Source organism: Xenopus tropicalis, chromosome 6, assembly GCF_000004195.4.
Source record: "Xenopus tropicalis strain Nigerian chromosome 6, UCB_Xtro_10.0, whole genome shotgun sequence".
NCBI lineage: Eukaryota > Metazoa > Chordata > Amphibia > Anura > Pipidae > Xenopus > Xenopus tropicalis.
In genome coordinates this window covers 7,457,384-7,478,823 of record NC_030682.2, presented here as the reverse complement: position 1 = coordinate 7,478,823, position 21,440 = coordinate 7,457,384, and the positions used below count along the sequence as shown (strand labels likewise).

The 21,440-nt window shown below is 46.1% G+C and overlaps 1 protein-coding gene across 2 annotated transcripts in view; it reads right to left on the bottom strand.

The window, feature by feature from the left end:
- Nucleotides 1-3,714: 3,714 nt before the first annotated feature.
- Nucleotides 3,715-21,440, bottom strand: part of map3k22 (mitogen-activated protein kinase kinase kinase 22) — an 88,908-nt gene continuing 71,182 nt past the window's right edge. For both annotated transcript variants that reach the window (XM_004915596.4, XM_002938005.5), the window contains exons 5-17: nt 18,254-18,353; nt 15,889-16,032; nt 14,580-14,691; nt 14,146-14,264; nt 12,845-12,918; nt 12,433-12,497; nt 12,194-12,280; nt 11,781-11,975; nt 10,839-10,987; nt 10,555-10,686; nt 8,073-8,202; nt 7,513-7,690; nt 3,715-6,599 (exon numbers count right to left, since the gene is read on the bottom strand). In XM_004915596.4, coding sequence (XP_004915653.1) covers nt 6,371-6,599; nt 7,513-7,690; nt 8,073-8,202; nt 10,555-10,686; nt 10,839-10,987; nt 11,781-11,975; nt 12,194-12,280; nt 12,433-12,497; nt 12,845-12,918; nt 14,146-14,264; nt 14,580-14,691; nt 15,889-16,032; nt 18,254-18,353 — 1,714 coding nt within the window. In that variant the 3' untranslated portion in view covers nt 3,715-6,370. The remainder of the gene's footprint in view (nt 6,600-7,512; nt 7,691-8,072; nt 8,203-10,554; nt 10,687-10,838; nt 10,988-11,780; nt 11,976-12,193; nt 12,281-12,432; nt 12,498-12,844; nt 12,919-14,145; nt 14,265-14,579; nt 14,692-15,888; nt 16,033-18,253; nt 18,354-21,440) is intronic.

The window sequence follows — 21,440 nt, the reverse complement described above, 5'->3', positions numbered from 1 at the left end:
TACCGTGACAACAGAGTTCGCTTCCCTGTTCTGTACTCGCTTGTTTGTAACTCTGAGAGAGTTTGTGGGGAAAGTGAAGCAGTGGCCATGTTTATTTCTGGCAATCTGAAGCCCAGGCAATTGGGCAGGGCTGCCCTCTGGCTCATAACTGGGCTGTAACAGATATATGAAAGCCCCACATTGCCTATTACCAAGGGAAGAGAGGGGCTGTTTGTTGTTTGTAATGCGCCTCACACTTGGGTTTTAATGTATATCTGGGGCTGGGGATAGAGCAGTGTTATAGGGAATATCCAGGGCAAAGATTGCCATATATCTGATATATCTATGTTTTTATCATTCACTGGCTGCCAGACACATAACTGGGATTATATAATGGGTTCAAGAATTAAGATGGGCTTTATCATTGGCATTATTACAGATTATATCAATGGAGGGCGCCCAGGGGTGCTGGGGCCATTAGGTTGAGAAACTCACCTCAGGCGGCTTTTCCCGGCGCATTAACAGGGGCGTCAAAAATCCACTCCTGGTAACTTAAATCTGAATTTTGGCTCTTCTAATGCAGAGAGCAATATTGCACTCTATACTAGTGATTCTCCCCCCTCCCAACATGAAAATGGTAATCAGTGAGGGGAGTAGTATCAACTTGGCAGGGTGACTGTTACCCCTATGTTTCTATATATCTGTAACCTTGTTATGGGCTAAGGGGGCCCAGCCTGAAGGCCAGTTAGGGGGGATTTGGGGTGAGTGCTTATTTGTGCCCTGGGTACCCCTGGAACTATAGCGGGGTGACTGTTACCCCAATGTTTCTATATATCTGTAACCTTGTTATGGGCTAAGGGGGCCCAGCCTGAAGGCCAGTTAGGGGGGGATTTGGGGTGAGTGCTTATTTGTGCCCTGGGTACCCCTGGAACTATAGCGGGGTGACTGTTACCCCAATGTTTCTATATATCTGTAACCTTGTTATGGGCTAAGGGGGCCCAGCCTGAAGGCCAGTTAGGGGGGGATTTGGGGTGGGTGCTTATTTGTGCCCTGGGTACCCCTGGAACTATAGCGGGGTGACTGTTACCCCAATGTTTCTATATATCTGTAACCTTGTTATGGGCTAAGGGGGCCCAGCCTGAAGGCCAGTTAGGGGGGGATTTGGGGTGAGTGCTTATTTGTACCCTGGGTACCCCTGGAACTATAGCAGGGTGACTGTTACCCCAATGTTTCTATATATCTGTAACCTTGTTATGGGCTAAGGGGGCCCAGCCTGAAGGCCAGTTAGGGCGGGATTTGGGGTGAGTGCTTATTTGTGCCCTGGGTACCCCTGGAACTATAATGGGGTGACTGTTACCCCAATGTTTCTATATATCTGTAACCTTGTTATGGGCTAAGGGGGCCCAGCCTGAAGGCCAGTTAGGGGGGGATTTGGGGTGAGTGCTTATTTGTGCCCTGGGTACCCCTGGAACTATAGCAGGGTGACTGTTACCCCAATGTTTCTATATATCTGTAACCTTGTTATGGGCTAAGGGGGCCCAGCCTGAAGGCCAGTTAGGGGGGGATTTGGGGTGAGTGCTTATTTGTGCCCTGGGTACCCCTGGAACTATAGCGGGGTGACTGTTACCCCAATGTTTCTATATATCTGTAACCTTGTTATGGGCTAAGGGGGCCCAGCCTGAAGGCCAGTTAGGGGGGGATTTGGGGTGAGTGCTTATTTGTGCCCTGGGTACCCCTGGAACTATAGCAGGGTGACTGTTACCCCAATGTTTCTATATATCTGTAACCTTGTTATGGGCTAAGGGGGCCCAGCCTGAAGGCCAGTTAGGGGGGGATTTGGGGTGAGTGCTTATTTGTGCCCTGGGTACCCCTGGAAATATAGCGGGGTGACTGTTACCCCAATGTTTCTATATATCTGTAACCTTGTTATGGGCTAAGGGGGCCCAGCCTGAAGGCCAGTTAAGGGGGGATTTGGGGTGAGTGCTTAGGTATTAGCCTGATAAAGGGAAATTTTGTGCCTGCGGCAACTTGAGCAAAGCAACATACAAGACACTGTGCAGTATTTCAGGTAAATAATTATTTTCTTACCTTTATAGCCCAAGAGCTGTAGCACATAAGCCATCTTCCTGTGTTATCTATGTACAGAAAGCCACAATAAAGGTAACGTCACTACCAAACTTGGCCCATAAATAGAACTGTTCATAGCCAGGGCAACTACAAAATCGAATTCTAAAGTTTAATCTGGAAAATCATTGTTACCGAATTGCCAGGTAGAACAAAACAGAAGCATCTGGTTCTGCAATTTACATATTTATTTAAAAAAAAAAAAAAAATATTACAAAGGATACAAATACAAAAAAATATATATGGCATTTTATAGGAATAAAATTTATGGTCCCAGACATGAATTTACAATATACAGTTCATGCTAAATTGCCCTATCAATTTGAATTTACAATAATCAATCTGCATTTTCTATTTGAGTGCATGGGGGGCGTTTGCCTCTCCCTTACACAGAACCTAGAAAAAGTTGAAAAGACATAAATAGCAACGTGTGCCCTTTAATCACCTCCAGAATAAGGCAAAAAATACAAGAAGGCACTTTGGCCGCCCATACTATTGGTACATGGGTCTCACTCACACCTGAGTTCACCGATCCCCTTTATTAATACCCATCCTATAGTAGTTAGGGGCTTTGTAATATGGGCAGAGTTTGCTCTGGTCCAGCCAATCAGCAGTTAGCTGTCGCTAGTGCATTTAGAATAATGGCAGCAGACAAATCCTTATTTGCCGTTGGCTAGTGTACTGGGGTGAACGTTTGCCCATGTTTCTAGTAAGGATTTCAGATACACAAGTGGTTTTCTTTCCATAATTCCTCGGGTTGCACCCTTCATTGTAATTATCTTGTTATTTGTATAAAGCCAATGTGTGCACTATTTCCTAATAAGCCCACCGCTATTCGTGGTGAGATGCTCCGGCCCCCGGGCCAATAAAGTAGTAATTCCTAGCAGCTTAGTGTAAAGGGAAAATGCACCCCATCTATAAGGGTTTATATTCACTAATAACCTACTTTATTCTATGTGCATAGATGAATATGGGTGGGAACTGCTGTATTTCCTATTGTCTACACTGTGTCAATCAACACAAGGGGAAGCAATACAGCAGCACACACTCATACAGATCAATATAAATATACAGAAGCGGGAAAAATTAACGACACCCTCGTTTATGTGTTATATTATAAATGATAAATATTATCAAAAGCATTGTTTCCCCTTAAATACTATAATACTGGTGAGGCTGCTGTACTTGAGAAGCGATGCAGCAGCCCTGTGAAAGTCTGCCTGGGGCTAAACCATTCACTTTGGGGGGGCAGCAGCACCCACTCCTAACAGCTGAAGCCTATTCCATTCGCTATGCCTTCTAAAGTGCCAAGAATAATGGGAAATATGGACAATAGGAGAGCAAAGATAACAGTTGGTAATGTAGGAATTAAATGGGGTTTTATAAGTGCTTTAGTTTGGTCAAATCCATTGTAACAAAAAAACAATGCAGATCACACATTCTCTTCATTTTATCGATATTTTGGTTTGGTCCATTGTTCTAGTGTGTATCAAAAAATATAATGTTTCTCAGAAAAATGTTACAGGGCACAGCACAAGTCTGCTCAGTTTGCTCCTCTCTCCCCCTCCCTTCTCCTCCTCCCCCTCCCATCTCTCCCCCTTCTCTTTCCTGCTCCCCCTCCCAAATGTGCTGTAATCTGAGCTACCAGCAGCCAGAGCTGCAGCAGGAAGCTACTGAGACCCAGCTAAAATGGCAGCTGCTATCTTAAACAAACAGAGGGAGCTTCTAGGGCTGTTACTCAGGTATGGCAAAGCTTCTGCAGAATAAATAAAGGGTTCTAGGTGGCACTAATGCGGCGAATCTATTGGCAATAAAATGCCAAAATGCCTTTCCTTCTCCTTTAGGCGGAATGTTTGTGGCAGGCACAGCGCTAACAAAGCTTGTGTTTATAAAATGAAGAGAAATTTTGATTAGATTTACCAGAATTCAGAATGGGAGTATCAAAGCAGATCAATGAGTCAGTTCGGCAGAATGTGTTTTAAGCAGTCGGCCACCATCATGCTCCTAATGATTCCCAGTCGGAGGGGTGTTAGAGCCACTGAGCTCTAACCCCCCTCCAAATTAATAATCGTGGATTCAGATAATATTTTCTGCTGAAACTTATGGAAAAGGAATTGTTCAATGGCATCACCATTCCCCCCTCCCCATTAACTCTTACCTTATATAGTCACCTTAAGGCTGCCAACCTGGGCATGGGCCCTTGGGTGCCTATACGTTATATACGGCCCTGCACTGGGCTGATCAATTTCAGTGTAAACACAGCATCCCTGTGATCTGAATTGGCTGAATACTCCACAGGATATTTCATTCATCCAACCAAGTACATGAGACATTAGGGGTACTAGGGTGCTGACCCATTATATGAATCTAGCGCTAAGTGGTATCCTATACAAACCTCTGTATACATGACAGTCCTAATGGCATGGATTTGTTATGCTTACTTTGCCTTTAAAGGGCCAAAACCACAAAGATATCCGACCTATAAGTTTACAAAGTGTTGGCTTTGAATGTCTGTTGTCTAAGGTTTAACAGATAACCAACTGGGTTCGGGAGATCGTGGATGAAAATAATGAGCCCTAAAGGTGGCCATACACGGTAAGATCAGCTCATTTGGTGAGATCGCTAAGCAAGTGGATCTTTTCCCAACAGGTGAGCGATATTGGGCTCATTCAATCATTTGGTCCTAGGGCCAAACAATCAAATTAAACCGGCGGGTATAGGCGCTGTTGGATCAGGGACTGCATCAACGATCCAATATGGCCCCCAATCCGACGGTAAATCAAGCCTGATTGATGGAGATCTGGCCAATCTCAGGCCAGATATCAGTCGGTGCATTGAGGGCACAAAACATGGCCTATAGCATTGCCCTCAAATATGGAAAGTGAGCCGGGACCTAGAGAAAGGTGTAGTGATCCAGGAGACTACCACTTAGATAAGGTGGCAGTAACATAGAATGATAATAAAGTGATATTATATGGCAATTTGCAATTGGTCTTGTTATGCTTGTTCTAGTTTAAATCCTGCCTGCTTGCGGGGGTCTCTGACCCAAATTACCAGAAAGCAGAGTAATCCCAATGTACTTCTTACTACCTATCCTTTTATTTAGGCCTTCTCTCCTTCATCTTGCAGTCTTTCATTCAAACCACTGACTGGTTGCCATGGTGGGGCCACAGCAACCAGATAACAGTTTAAACTTCCAACTGAAGAGCTGCTAGACAGAACACTCAGTAAGAATAAATAAAAAAGGCCAATTGCAAGCTGTATTAAGGTGGCAGTACACAGGCCAATAAAAGCTGTTGCCCTTCCAGATGGCGTCAGAAGTTTATTGGACCATGTATTGGGCCTGTACTTTTTGGCCAGAGAAGGATGGGGGGGGGGGCGTGGTAGGAAATATTGCCCCCGGGTATCATCCAGGTTTGATCCAGTGAGTTAAGCTGGCCATACATGCACCGATGATATCAAAAAGCAAAGGCTGCAGATATCGGTCGTCTCATTGATCAGGTTACAAGATTTTGATTGGGTGCCATTGAAGGCGCCCGAACAAAATCTGCGTTCAGGGCTGGAGGTAGAATTCCTATTGTTTCTACCTCCACATCTGATTATTCAGCCCTGAACGTCAGTGGGGGAAACAAACGATCTTTCCATCGGAATTGCTCTGTGTATGGCCACCTTTAGAATGCAGATCGGGCACAGAAACAGTTTGGGGGCCCTTACCATATGAGCAGATATTACCACATTAATTCCAATGTGAACTGCCCCTTCTATGGTTCTATAAAATACATTTACGCCACATCCAAAACAAGTGAGTGGGGAACCCTTGGCATATGGGTTGGCTGGGGGCAGTAGAACCAGGTATTTGGCACAGGGCATGGGGGCAAAGGCACCATCACACAGAAATACTATATTGCCATTTTGGGGTTGTTTTCCACTTGCAGTCAGATTGAGCCGGCAGGAACACGGAGCATTTCAGGCGAGAGATCCATGTACGTTATCTCATTGCAATGCATTCCCTATGTCAGTCAAACTGCCAGCTGCCTCCCCTCCATATAAGCAAGCGACATTCGCCGGCGGAACAGCACTCTTTCTCCATACAGTTGGGCGCATCCCAGGCCGCAGCTGATTTGCACATTCACCACCAGTGTCTTCTTAATAAACTCCACCAAATGAGCAGAGCAGAACTATTTGGTAAGGGACACCCCCCCCGGTAGGTAGATGCCGTCTCCCCAGAAACATTCACCTCCATTTTGATTTTGGCGCCGAGAACACTTTAGATGCTATGGCTTACAAAAAGATGCCTCAACAGTTCTTCCGCCGTCGGCCGACGTTTCTCCTCCACAAATATCTGTTTCATGAAGTCCCTGCAGGCGTCGGAAACGGTGTCCGGCAGACGGGGCTTGGTGGGCTGAGTGGCGATTTTAAAGATGGCCGCCATGGCTTCGTACTCCGACCAAGGAGGTTTTTCTGTCAGCATTTCCACCACCGTGCACGCCACGCTCCTGGGGGTGTAACACAAGAACATTGTTATAGGGGAAGCACCGGATCCAGGATTTGGTTTGGGATTCACTTAAGATTCTGCCTTTTTCAGCAGGATTCAGATTGGGCCGGATCCACGTTCCTGGCTGAACCAGATCTGAATACTTAAGTTTATGTGACTTTTTGTCGCATAAACATGGAAGATGGTGGTTCTTTTTAACCCTTCACTTCCTTGATTACCATGTGCAAATAACGATTCAGTTCGGTATTCGCCGAATCTTTTACAAAGGATTCGGGGTGCAAATTTCGATGCATCCCTAATTTCTAATAAAGGGGACATATAGCGTGAAAAACAAAATGGTGCCAATGAATTGTACTCATCTAAATACAGAAGGAATGGGCTTCAAAGAGTAGTGTTTCCAGCTGATTTATTGAAAATTCCCCAAAAACCCCACTAGCCCCGCCCATCTGTTCCACTTCCTGCTGCCTCCTTTCCCAGGCTGTGCAGGGGGGTGGCGGCACTGTAGGATAGGAACCAATCAGCTGCTAGGCTGACCTGATAGGGAACTGAAGCCTGTCTGTGCTTGTGTGAGTGCAGGGCTGTGATTGGCTCTCCTCCTCCTACTGTGCTTCTGGCAGGGACCGTTAGGACACGCCCACCCCTCATGTGAAACCCAGACAGGGACCTGAGAGGATCTATAGGGAGCTCCAATAAAGGGGCCATTGTTACAGATAGGGTTAATGTTTAGCCCAAAGGGAAACCAGCACCGTATATTATTCATAATTGCCTACAGGGTTAGGGGTTTTGTTTATCCTTTATGTCTCCTTTAATAAAGAGTTAATTTACTACGCTGACAAGTGGAAAAAGTGGCTTATTCTTGGCGCCCCTGGCTGCCATGTTGCTCCAGAAACATCCCTACTGGGAAGAGCACTTACCACACATCCGCTTTCCTGCCGTATCCTTCTCCGCTGATCACCTCGGGGCTCATCCAATACGGAGTCCCAGTTACGGATTTGATGCCGGTGCCGGACATGCAGATGGTCTGGATGCGCTTGCTGGCCCCGAAGTCGCCAAGTTTCACGTTCCCAGCTGAGTCTCTGAGAATGTTGGCACCTGCGGGGAGCGGACGCGAAGGTTTCATTAGTGTAATCTGAGCAGGACGATAATCCCGTCTCTTTCCTTTGTTATGCTGAGAGCACAGTGAGTAAATCCAGGAAACAGCCGGGCAACGAGCCACCATTAAGCGCACAAAGCCGATCTTTTATCTGGCGAGCCCAGGCTTCCTGTGCTGTCTTCTCTGCCCCAGTGTGATGGGTTCCTGCCATTTCTTTTTTATTGCAGCCTATCTGTTAGGTACAGCCCTAAGCTGCTATTGTTGTACCCCTACGCTAAGGGGCAGATTCATCAAAATGGGAGTTTAAAGCTTAAAGGAACAGTAACATTCAAAAGAGAAAAGGCACAGGTACCTTAGCAGAGAATTATCTGCAACACCCACCTTTAATGTCTCTATGTACAATCATATTGCCGTGCAAGTAGGACACCCCCTGCAGTATCTGCCTCGTGTACCGTCGCGTGACATTCTCCGTCAGCGCCCCGTAGGCTTTCAGCTGGTCTTTAATGGAACCCTGAATTGGAACAGGAAAAAAATAATTATATATTTTATATATATCCCAGCTTGTGCAAAGGTCCCATTAGATATGTAAGAAGGTACAGATCCAAAAACCTTTTATCTAGAAAGCTCTAAATTAGTTTTAATGGTTAAATGATTCCCTTTTCTCTGTAATAATAAAACAGTACCTGTACTTGATCCCAACTAAGATATAATTACCCCTTATTGGGGCAGAACAGCCCTATTGGGTTTATTCAATGGTTAAATGATTCCCTTTTCTCTGTAATAATAAAACAGTACCTGTACTTGATCCCAACTAAGATATAATTACCCCTTATTGGGGCAGAACAGCCCTATTGGGTTTATTTAATGGTTAAATGATTCCCTTTTCTCTGTAATAATAAAACAGTACCTGTACTTGATCCCAACTAAGATATAATTACCCCTTATTGGGGCAGAACAGCCCTATTGGGTTTATTTAATGGTTAAATGATTCCCTTTTCTCTGTAATAATAAAACAGTACCTGTACTTGATCCCAACTAAGATATAATTACCCCTTATTGGGGCAGAACAGCCCTATTGGGTTTATTTCATGTTTAAATTATTTTTAGTAGACTTAAGGTATGGAGATCTAAATTACAGAAAAATCCCTTATCTGGAAAGCCCCAGGTCCTGAGCATCCTGGATAATAGGTCCCATACCTGTACATCAGTATATCTCATGGTGCTGGCAAGGAATGCACTTAAACCAGGATTGGGGCAAGAATCGGGCTTTTTTGGAAGGATTCAGATTGAAATCCGCGCTCCTTGCCGAACTGAATTCTTAAAATCACGTGACTTTTCGCCACATAAACAGGAAAGTTGAACATTTTTCACAGCGCGCTGATCTTTAACCCTTCTAATTTACAAATGTAAACTAGGATTCGGTTTGGTAATCAAAATCTTTTATGAAGTATTTGGGCTTTGGCCGAATCCGAAAAAAAGTGGATTTGGTGCATCCCTAGTGCTGGTTCTTGGGGCGGGCTGTGCAGTTCAACACATACATGGTATGAGAGGGCAATGTTGCCTTTAGTAGGGCTTCTGTGTGTTCTAACGACTGAAGCTGGGGGGCCCCTGTGCACTCCCTGTGGGACAGTATTTCTTTATGATGCCAGGATCCAATGCTGCCTTGGAGTTTAAATCATAATCAGTCAGTTCTAACTGTTAGATAAAGTGAAGGGAAAGCTTACAATACGTATATTTACCATCATACACAGGCAGACTGCTCTATAAAGCAGCCCAGTGGCCATACTGCAGCCCTCTAACCCTACATGATTGGCAACGTCTCGCCCTGTGCCCAAACCAGTAACGTATCCCCAGCTGGCTGACACCTTCATATCCCCCAGCTCTCTGACATGGGAGTAAATGGACTAAGAAGCACTTTATTGTAAACAGAAGTCACAAAGAGACCCTTACACAAGCCAGAGAGACAGAGAGAGACTGTCTAACCTGTGACTGCTGCACAGAGCTCAGCTTACAGCAGCCCTACAGTCTGATCGCTGGGTCACAGCACCGGGACATGGTGTATCTGTATCTAACACCTCTAACACCTCACCAACCAGTATACACAGTGCCATTAAAGGGGTGGTTAACTTTAATTATGTTATAGAATGGCTTGTTCTAAGCAACTTTTTAATTGGTCTTTATTAATTATTTCTTATAGTTTCTGATCTATTTTCCTTCTTCTTATAAATGGGGGTCACTGACCCCGGCAGCCAAAACCTATTGCTCTGTGAGGCTCCAGTTTGATTGTTATTGTTACTTTTTATAACTTGTTTTTCTATTCAGTCCCTCTCCAATTCATTCACCATCCTCTCATTTAAACTGCTCCCTGGTCGCTAAGGTAATTGAACCCTAGCAACCAGATTGCAGCCGAAACTCCAAACTGCAGAGCTGCTGAATAAGAAGTGAAATAACCAAACCTGCAGGAACCCTAACACAGACAAATGCCTGTGTTAGGGTTCCTGCAGGTTTGGTAATGCACAAAATATCATCTCCTCTGTTATATGCTGCCTGGGGGTGTAGAAGAGGTTAAGCACTGGTACTGCTTTAGCCAGAGCAGAGAACTGGAGCTGGTACCAATACTGTGGACGAGTTCCTAAGAGAATAGGTTCCCTGGCATCTTGCCCCAGATGCCCTTGTCGGATATAATAATGTATTATAGGGGGGCAATGCTTTGGCCCTATAATGAGTTTGCCGTCCCGCCATGTCTATTACAGAATAGGCCCAGATCTCATTTTCCCTTCATGTTAGATTATTAGATTCCCCAGAATAAAGTGGGCACAATAGCCCCAGTAGTCTGTACAGGCATTGAACAGGTGCTACTTACCCCCGGCATATACTCCACAAAGATGGACAGCTTTCTCTCCGTTGGGTCCCGCAGGCAGCCATAATACTGGACTATCCTTTCATGCCGGTGAAGCTTTAGCAGCTGAATTTCACATTCCAACGCATTCACCTCCTGCAGACAAAATGGGGCACTTGGTTGACTGAGTAAAATATACAGCCTGCCCACCGTTATACTGAAGGTAACTGATTGGCCCCCAGAAACACAACGTCATTGGTACCACATTTTAGTACACGGATATCTCCTGAGGCACACGGGGTACTCACTTTGCTCGTTTCTTGGCTGTCTGGGTCGAAGGGCACCTGTTTTACCGCGAGTTCTCTTCCCTTGTCCACATCGTAGCAGAGATAGACCTCCCCAAATGCTCCTCTGCCAAGGAGCTTCCCCAGCCTCCAGTTTTCGGGTGCCTGAGGGGCTATAGGGAAAGGTTGATTTGAGCATGTTCCTGCTGGCTTACTCCTCCATAGCCTCAGCAGTCTAGGAGCAATGAGTAAAGTACTATACAGAGCTACCAGTCTGTTGTGCTGCCATACTGATGGGCACTGAGAAAGAATAAAAGCCTGGAAAATTGCATATGGAGGCTAACATTCCAATTGGGGTACAGAGAGGGGCAGGTGTTAGGTCTAGAGTTGCTCAGCCAGTGCTTTAGTTTGAAAGGAGATTCCTGTAACTTTAGGGCAGGGACCCCCAACCTTTTCTACTCTCGAGCCACACTCAGATGTAAAAGGTGTTGGTGAGCTACACAAGCATGAAAGAGGTTCTTTGGGGGTGCCAAATATAGGCTGTGATTGGCTATTTGGTAGCCCAATGGGGACTGCTAGCTTGTGAGACCCTGCTTTGATTAAAACTGTCTTTGTGCTTCCAAAACCTGCCTCCAAGCCAGAAATGTAAAAGTTGGCACCTACATTGAGGCCACTGGGAGCAACATCAAATGGGGTGGTGAGCAACATGTTGCCCCTGAGCCACTGGTTGGGGATCACTGCTTTAGGGTCTCCAGGTATGGGATCACTGTGGCATAACCCGGAGTACACAAGTCTCTGCATGTTTGGCATACATTGTAAGACAGGTGCAGAACCTTATGCCAAGCCACAAATTCTAAATCCTTACTAGGTGAGGGTGGGGGTGATGGAATGGATGTGACGTCTGTGCCCTCGGTGCAAACCTTGCTATAAAACATGGGATAGGGAGGCACCCAGCAATGCACTCACACTTGTTGTTCTGTTCCTGGGACGTGGAGCAGAAGAAAGGAAAGCCCTGCTCTGAGCTGTTCCACCGCTTCTTCCTCTGCTCATCGCAGGACATAGGGACCAACCCGCTCTCCCCGTTCACGCTCCTCGTCCTGCTGCTGCTGAGCGGGAAAATATTCTCCGGCGGGATGTAACTTCTAGGGAAGGTTCTCCGACCTGAACAAAACCACAGGGAAATGTGTTCAAACAATGCGGCAGGACAACTGGTTTATAGGTTATTTCATGGTGCCCAGCACCAAACTGATGTTCCTACTGGGCAAGTTCCACCTTTGGGAAAGTTTATGAAGGATCTGCAGTCAGAGAACCACAACGTCCAGTGTCCCAACCCTACAAGCAATGGGGCCGTCTGGACAACGGATTCCCAAACATCTCACCGTCATTGTAGTCTTTTCGGGAAAAGTGATATTGCCGGGGAAAGGTGCCGCCTTTTCCAAACCTCTCGTAGAACGGGATTTCAAAATCTGAAAGGTAAAGTTGAGGGAGTTAATCCAACGAGGAACATTGACTCCAGACCTGAGCTTCTCATACTCGCTGGGGCCTCTTCCGAACCCCAAAGGTTGGAGGTCAATGAAGATGCTCAGCTACAAATGGCAATTTGGATCAGCTCTTTTACCTAAACAATCCAAGCTGTCATTCAGTTGGCCTTTTCCTCTTGGGACTGGAGTCGAAAACGCTGGGCTGAAAGGCAAAATGGACAATAGGTTATTCTAGGAATCCCCATCAAGAAAGAACCCCTAAACCTCAGTGCATTGTATGGGTCCATCACAGTAATGGGAGGCAGAGCCAGCAGCCAGTATCTACCTTTTGCATAGGTGTGGGTGAGCCCAAAAGATGTTCTGATGGTTATTCCTATGTTTTAGGCAGATAGGTAGGTCATTAGGATCAGGGAACAGTATTCTGCTTCCAACCCTGGACAAAGGGGCTTGGTTTTTTGGGTATCCAGCTGGCCGGCCAATTCCACTTAAATTGCTAAGTAAATATAAATGCACAGGTGGATCATGGGAAAGCTATTAAGGCCTACCTACCTGTCCAAGGATCGATCCAGCGACTGGCAGCTGCTCGAGAGGGATTCGTTAGGGCTAATGAAAGGGTCAATTACCTGCAGATAACAGAAAATCCAATGAGACTCATTATAATTATGGAATTTGGGGGGTCACAACAGAAATCACAAGTAATAAGTTATTCCCATTGCGACTGCCGGTGCGAGTAGTTTTTACACTTGTATTTATATGTGAGTGACGTGCTCCAGGGTTGGACTGGGGGGTGCATGGTCCACCGGGGCCCCTGGACTCCCCAGTGGGCCCCCGTTGCAGCCTTAACCCCCCCCCATCCCTCAGGAGCCCCCACCACCCCTGTGGGGATCGGGTCTGGGCCTCTGGGTCACTGGGTTTTTTTCCGGTGCCCCCGGCAGCCCAGTACGACCTTGGCATGCTCATGCACTGATAAAATAGCCACGGTTATGGTGCTTTAGTGAGGTTTGACGCCTAGATTTGAGGTGTTTTTAATCCGCCAATCAGAAAAAAAGCTAAGCAAATGCTTATTATTAAGGATATTTCAGTGTCCAAAGGGGACAATATTGCCATGTGTCAGGGGGTTACAACTCTTTGTGATACTAGCCTGACCCAAAGGGCACTGTCTAGGACTGCTGGGTGCATAGGGAATAACACACCCCTATTGTAAAATATAAGGAAATTAGAAGGAGTTCCATGGCCATATCAATGCACAAGGTCACGTGTTTTTATACAGGTCATGAAATGCCCATGTGTCATCAATATCCTTCTATTTTACAACTGGGGGGTACATTATTATTATTATGCGCTGATGATTAGGATATATTTTATTTATATTTTACATTTATTACAAATATATAAAGGCTCTTTTTTTGCACATTATGTAAGACTAGAGAACTAGGCAGAAGAGGCACTCGCCTAGGGTGCAACAGTAGGGGGCACTAGACGTTTACCTCTTCCATACCCCTAGTCCAGGCCCTTTTCTCCCTCACTGCCTGCTCCTTACTTTACCCCTACCCCCACACTGGGGGGCGCTGGCGAGGTGGCCGGCTGGCTTGGCCCATAACTGACTCAGGTACACATATATTAGCACAGAATAAGGGAATTGTATCCATGTGTCATATTCAATATCCATAATTATATCCATAATTAATCCTCACACTGGTGGGACCCTAAACTAATTGGTACTAACATCACCTGCAGTATCTAAATACCCCTCTGGGGTACCCATGTATGGGTGTCACAGTGAGCCCCTGAATTCCATTTGGGATGGAGGTGGCTTTGCCCATCATTGCTTGACTCTGAGCCCCCCTTACCTCAGGAATGAATTCTCCCTCGCTATTGATACTCGTGTACGATCCCTGCCGTGCGATTTGCTGCTGCTCATCAGGCACGCTTCCCGGCGGGGGAGAGCTGCGGCCTGTGTGCAAGGAACCTAGGAATAAATGCAATAAATTCAGCCTGCATCCTCCCAATCCCACAATCCCCTGCTGCACACGTGATGTCAATAAGGCAAGGAACATCCCAGTGCAATGCATTGTGGGTTATGTAGTTCCTGCATGCTGCCTGTAAGCTGTGGGGAAGTTGTTACAATCTGTAACATCAGTGTTTTAGTCCCTCCTCCCCTTCCAGGATTTCCAATGATGCAGAAAGAGTAGAACAGTTTTGCAGCAGGATTTCAGCATATAAACATGGGATTTATTCCTACTGTTTGAAGGAACAGATTAGAAAGAGATATCCGGATACTTACCCGTCGAAAATTTCCGCGTCTTGTCAGCATCTTTGTACAAGGAACCCAGAATATCTCCCATAGACTTGGAAATCCTCATATCGTGGGGTTTGGGGCACACAGGCTGCAGGTACTGTAACCACAAAAATGATTCATTGAAGAAAAGCAGCGCAGACAGAGGTGCGACTACAAAGGAAGGAGACCCCACGGCCGCGGGGGGCTGTGAATTTTTGCGCATTGCAAGTCGTGTAGGTGCAGGCAAATTTTTGAATCTAGCCCAGCTGGACCCCTGGCACAAGGGCTCTTTAAAGGAGAAGGAAAGACTAAATCAGTGGGGGGGGGGTGCCAAATGTTAGTGACTGAGGGGGCAATGGGGCCGCTATGGCCTCCATGCCTGTGACTTATATTAGTGACTATGGCTGCTGTTTAGGTGCATCACAACATTAAGTGGGGCACAGAGTCACTGTGAAATGAAAACTAAACCCCCCAGAATAATTAACCAACAGATAGTTTATATCGAATTAATCTTACAAACTGGAATATATATATATATCAGTAAATATTGCCCTTTTACATCCTTTCCCTTGAGCCGCCATTTTGTGCTCCCTCAGAGATCAGCTGACAGGAAGTGATGCAGCTCTAACTGTAACAGGAAGTAGTGTGGGAGTAAAAGGCAGAACTCTGTCTATTCATTGGCTGATAGGGCCTAGCCTCCAAATTTATACACCAGCTATGATGTCACGGATGGGGGTGGGACCAAGCAGGCGTGAGTCTAAAAAACGACAGGCACTGGATGTGGAAGTGGGCTCAGTAAGTTCATGGGGGGAAAGTGAAAGGAAGAGCTCAACCTGAACCTGCCCATGATCTGACAATGGTGCAGAAGATGGCTGAACCCGCCCAATCCCGCGGACAGGCATGCGATTCTCTTCCCTCTTTTTCCTTATTGCAAGATTTTGCCACCCCCCAGTAATTGTAACTTTCCTTCTCCTTTAAATGAGTACAAGTATAGGACCCATTATCCAGAATGCTGGGGACCATTCCGGATAAGGGATCCTATACCTGTACTAAGAGCCGTGCTTTTGTGCCCCGTAGTGATCTTGCACTTGTGCCCCAGGTCTCTGTAAATTACCCCCATTGTCTCCTCTCAGCTGCCCTTTTACCCCCACTGTCTGCCCTTTTAGAGCTCTATTTAATGAAGTCTGGGTGCACACTCATAGTTGGGAAAGTTTCTCTCTTTAGTATCTCACAGCTTCTGTCTAAGCCCCAAGATGGCCGCCCGAAGCAGGGAAAGCAGTGGGCTAGTAGCTCTAGTATCAGGGCTAGTAATTACCCTCATTGTTGCCTCAGGAGCTCTGCTAACAATGTTTTTCTTTGGTGCTTTTACAAGTATCTTCAGGCTCTTCAGGGCCGGGCAGGCGTCCAAGTATTCCAAAGCTTTATCCATGTCCTCCTGGCACGTCAGTGGGATCAGGAGCTGCAGGAAACAAAAGAAAATGATGATCGGCTTCACCGGACCCTCGGGTCTCGCCAGTTCCATAGAGAGATGCGTTCATGCTGAGCCAATGGCCTTGTCCATAGTGACTGAGGGGACATCAATGGGGGCCGCTATGGCCTCCATGTCTGTGACTTATATTAGTGACTATGGCTGCTGTTAAGGTGCATCACAACATTACTGGTGGGGGGGGGGGAACATGGCAAATTGCATGGATCTTATTAGTGGGGCACGCAGTCACTGTGAAATGAAAACTACACCCCCAGAATGAATACGTAACCAACAGATAGTTTATATCGGATTAATCTCGCCAAACTGGAATATATATATCAGTAAATATTGCCCCTTTACATCCTTTCCCTTGAGCCGCCATTTTGTGATGGGCTGTGTGCTCCCTCAGAGATCAGCTGACAGGAAGTGATGCAGCTCTAACTGTAACAGGAAGTAGTGTGGGAGCAAAAGGCAGAACTCTGCCCATTCATTGGCTGATGGGGCCTAGCATGTATGGGTGCCTTGGCTTGTTTGTGTGCACTGTGAATCCTATGATCCCAGGGGGCGGCCCTTAGTACCTAAAATGGCAATTTTCTATTTAGAATTAGCACATACTACTAAAAAAGTATATTTATATGAAAATGGTTTATTTGTATGATGCAGGGTTTTACATATGAGCTGTTTATGCAATATATTTTTATAGAGACCTACATTGTTTGGGGGTTATAGTTTTCCTTCTCAATATATATTATCATATTATTATGATCATTAAAAAATGGACCTGAAAGATTTTACTAAATTGGAAATAACGATTATATAAATACCTGCTCCACATAAATACCCAGACACCAGCAGAGGGCGCTGTGTGAGCACAGAACTGCTTCCAAGTGGGGAGTGAAGGGAAAATAGGAGCCCTTTCCTGCCTAGGGGTAATGTTTGGCTGCAACTGAAAGTAGCAACAGGGGGGCCCCATCACTATTTCTTATACTTTTTCTCATATCCCTTCTCATAAGGGCTAAAACTGGTCACTATCACCCCCAGACTGGCAATCTGTTGATTCTGGCAAATGCCAGAGGGGCTGCTGTAAGATGCCATAGACATACATTATTTAGTGGGTCTGTGGGGGGCTGTTTGGGTCTAGAAATGCCAGGGACTATTTTAAACCTTATTCCGGGCCTGGTCCCTATTAGTCAAAATGGCCAAATCCAATCCGTTTACTTCAGTGATTTATTTTGGAAACAACTAAACCTGAGCTTTCATTTGTTTATTTTTTTTGCCACTGTAAGATGCCACACATTATTTAGTGGGCCTGTGGGGGTAGCTTTGCCACCTGTCCGGTTTTGAACTGGACAACCTGGTTTCCATTTTGGAAAACCGGGCAGGATTTTCTATGATTGACGTGGCGATTGGGCAATCGGCGATCGCCACGTCATAGTCCCACCTCCGTGATGGGCCGGCCTGCCCCCCGTGACATCATGCCCCACCTCCCTGCCCGGAGTTCCCGGACAGGAGAGGTTGCAACCCTATGTGGGGGTCTCTGTGTGTTAGAAACCTTACTCCGGGCCTGGTCACTATTAGTCAAAATGGCCGAATCCATTCTGTTTACTTCAGTGTGTTTGAAATTAAAGGAGAACTAAACCTGAGTTTTCATTTGTTTTTGTTTTCTCATTCACTGTGTATGAGCTTTACCTAGCCTTGGAATGGCTTTGCATGGAGAAGGACAAATATGGAAGTGGCAAGAACGTAAACGAATGAGTTAATTGGACATTTTGTGATATGGGGGTTGACCAATTGCGGTATTTATAAAACCTGCCTAAAACTGGATCAGCAAATAGAAGTTGGGCGATGCGCGTGGTATGTTTAGCGGCTGCACCCAGGTTTCTGTATGTATGAATATAGGGTGCTTAAACAATGGAGAAGGCCTTTGTGCTGGAATGCTTAGCATTTGCTGGCAAAATCACATTCACATTTTCCAAATGTTTCCATTGTTTGGTTCTGTTGTGTGTGTGAGTGAGTACATGTAGATGCATTCTGCTTCCCTTGAGACTGTTCTGTCTGAACCTCAATACAGTGAAGGTCCATGTTGTTACTGCCATGTAAGTAAAAACGGAGGGACCAGCAGGGGTCTGGTTTACTGAGCTCATGACAAATACAGAATTATATTGCTTGCTCTTATTTATATGCAGGAATGTGATTGGCCACTGGTTATTACCTCATCGTTTGCATAATGTAAATCCATCGTCTGGCCGAAGGCGTCGGTGACTTTCTGCTGAACATCCTTCAGTTTGATTGGCCTCCGGAACTCAATGATTCTATATGAAATAAAAAGAAGGGGGAGTAAATAACAGGGAATGATTATATAGAGCAGTTATCTGGGAACTTCACGGTAATCACACGGATAGAGGGATGTCTCTCTCACGCTTCTCTGGCAGCCGGGACAGATCTCAGCGCTCACATGTGTGAGTTCCATACAGGGAATAAATAACGGCCGTGTATAAGGTTCTGGTACCAATAAAACACGAGAGCCGATGTGAGTGCGACTGCCAATGTCAACACAGCGGGATCACAATGTGATATACAGTATATTCCGCATTCAGCCCCGTGGATTCCAACAACATGGGCATTCTTGGGAGACTCATCATTGCTTAAACATTCCATTATGTTCTCCTTCAGTAATCACTGCCTCTTTAACTGCCGCTGAACTACAAACCCCTGCACTCTCCAACAGTCCCTGCTATAGGTAGGGCCGGCCTAGAGCGCTCTAATGGCAGCTTACACATGATGGACTCAAGCAGTGGGCTGGACTAGAACACTGCGATAGGAGATAAGAGGAGGGGCCAGGATGAAGTCAAGCAGTGGGCCGGACTAGAACACTGATAAGAAATAAGAGGAGGGGCCAGGATGAAGTCAAGCAGTGGGCTGGACTAGAACACTGATAAGAAATAAGAGGAGGGGCCAGGATGAAGTCAAGCAGTGGGCCGGACTAGAACACTGTGACAGGAGATAAGAGGAGGGGCCAGGATGAAGTCAAGCAGTGGGCTGGACTAGAACACTGATAAGAAATAAGAGGAGGGGCCAGGATGAAGTCAAGCAGTGGGCTGGACTAGAACACTGATAAGAAATAAGAGGAGGGGCCAGGATGAAGTCAAGCAGTGGGCCGGACTAGAACACTGTGACAGGAGATAAGAGGAGGGGCCAGGATGAAGTCAAGCAGTGGGCCGGACTAGAACACTGATAAGAAATAAGAGAAGGGGCCAGGATGAAGTCAAGCAGTGGGCCGGACTAGAACACTGATAAGAAATAAGAGGAGGGGCCAGGATGAAGTCAAGCAGTGGGCCGGACTAGAACACTGATAAGAAATAAGAGGAGGGGCCAGGATGAAGTCAAGCCGTGGGCTGGACTAGAACACTGTGACAGGAGATAAGAGGAGGGGCCAGGATGAAGTCAAGCAGTGGGCCGGACTAGAGTGCTCTAATGGCAGCTTACAGGGATGGACAAGGAGTCTTGAACTCAAGCACCAATCAATGACAGCCTACAGGAGAAGGGTGCTGCTGTTTATGTGGGACAGTCAGACCCCAGTCTGTGCTTAATGGGAGCGCTGTTATGGAGCATGGGAAAGATCCTTGTTGTTGTGTCTGGGGGGCGGTTGAGTTGCACAGAGATAATACTAGTGTTTGGCAGGGATTCATGGCTTTGCCGGGGTCACGGTGCAAGAGGAAGGCCTGTCAGTCTGGGGATGAGTAAGGAATTCCAACAGCAGAGATAAGTCGTTTCCTCAGTGTCATTGCCCCATAGTGTCGCTTCTTGGCCAGAACACCCAGCTGTCCCACTAACCCCAGCACAGCCCCAGTACCAACTGCAGAGAGGGAAACGGACAGACTTCCCCCCACTTAACCTAATGCCCCCCCCATCTGCTTATCTGCCCGGCTTCCTCCCAAACACGACCCAGGCTGCCTGCTCTCCACGATTAAGGAATAAAACATTTTGTGCTCAGTAAAACAAAAACATCTAATATTGGTGTTTTGGGGGGGTTTATGCTCCCCCCCCCAGACACGCAGCAAACAGTAATGTTTCTCCCTATTCTCACAGCCCGAGGCAACACATACATTAGATACAATATGATATTTGCATTACTTCTGCACTTTTTATTTTATTTACACCCTCCTCTGCCAAACCCCACCCAGTGCTCATTACTAGCCAATTGCATTTTAACCCCGCCCCCAATATGATTAATTATTCTTTGACCTTCTGTTTTTATGTATATCCATTTGAAAAGGGTTAGAACCAACCAGAACCTAAGCAGAGCAAAAATGCATTCACAGGGAGGGACCAACCTGTATCCAATCAGAGCATCGGAATGATACCAGGGCTAGACTAACCTGTATCAAATCAGAGCATTAGAATGATCACAGGGCTAGTCCAACCTGTATCCAATCAGAGCATTAGAATGATCACAGGGAGAGAACAACCTGTATCCAATCAGAGCATTAGAATGATACCAGGGCTAGACCAACCTGTATCCAATCAGAGCATTAGAATGATCACAGGGAGAGAACAACCTGTATCCAATCAGAGCATTAGAATGATACCAGGGCTAGACCAACCTGTATCCAATCAGAGCATTAGAATGATCACAGGGCTAGACCAACCTGTATCCAATCAGAGCATTAGAATGATCACAGGGCTAGACCAACCTGTATCCAATCAGAGCATTAGAATGATCACAGGGCTAGACCAACCTGTATCCAATCAGAGCATTAGAATGATCCCAGGGTTAGACCAACCTGTATCCAATCAGAGCATTAGAATAATCACAGGGAGAGAACAACCTGTATCCAATCAGAGCATTAGAATGATCCCAGGGCTAGACCAACCTGTATCCAATCAGAGCATTAGAATGATACCAGGGCTAGACCAACCTGTATCCAATCAGAGCATTAGAATGATCACAGGGAGAGAACAACCTGTATCCAATCAGAGCATTAGAATGATCCCAGGGCTAGACCAACCTGTATCCAATCAGAGCATTAGAATGATACCAGGGCTAGTCCAACCTGTATCCAATCAGAGCATTAGAATGATCACAGGGTTAGACCAACCTGTATCCAATCAGAGCATTAGAATGATCACAGGGAGAGAACAACCTGTATCCAATCAGAGCATCGGAATGATACCAGGGCTAGACCAACCTGTATCCAATCAGAGCATTAGAATGATCACAGGGCTAGACCAACCTGTATCCAATCAGAGCATTAGAATGATCCCAGGGCTAGACCAACCTGTATCCAATCAGAGCATTAGAATGATCACAGGGCTAGACCAACCTGTAGCCAATCAGAGCATTAGAATGACCACAGGGCTAGGCCAACCTGTATCCAATCAGAGCATTAGACTCACCC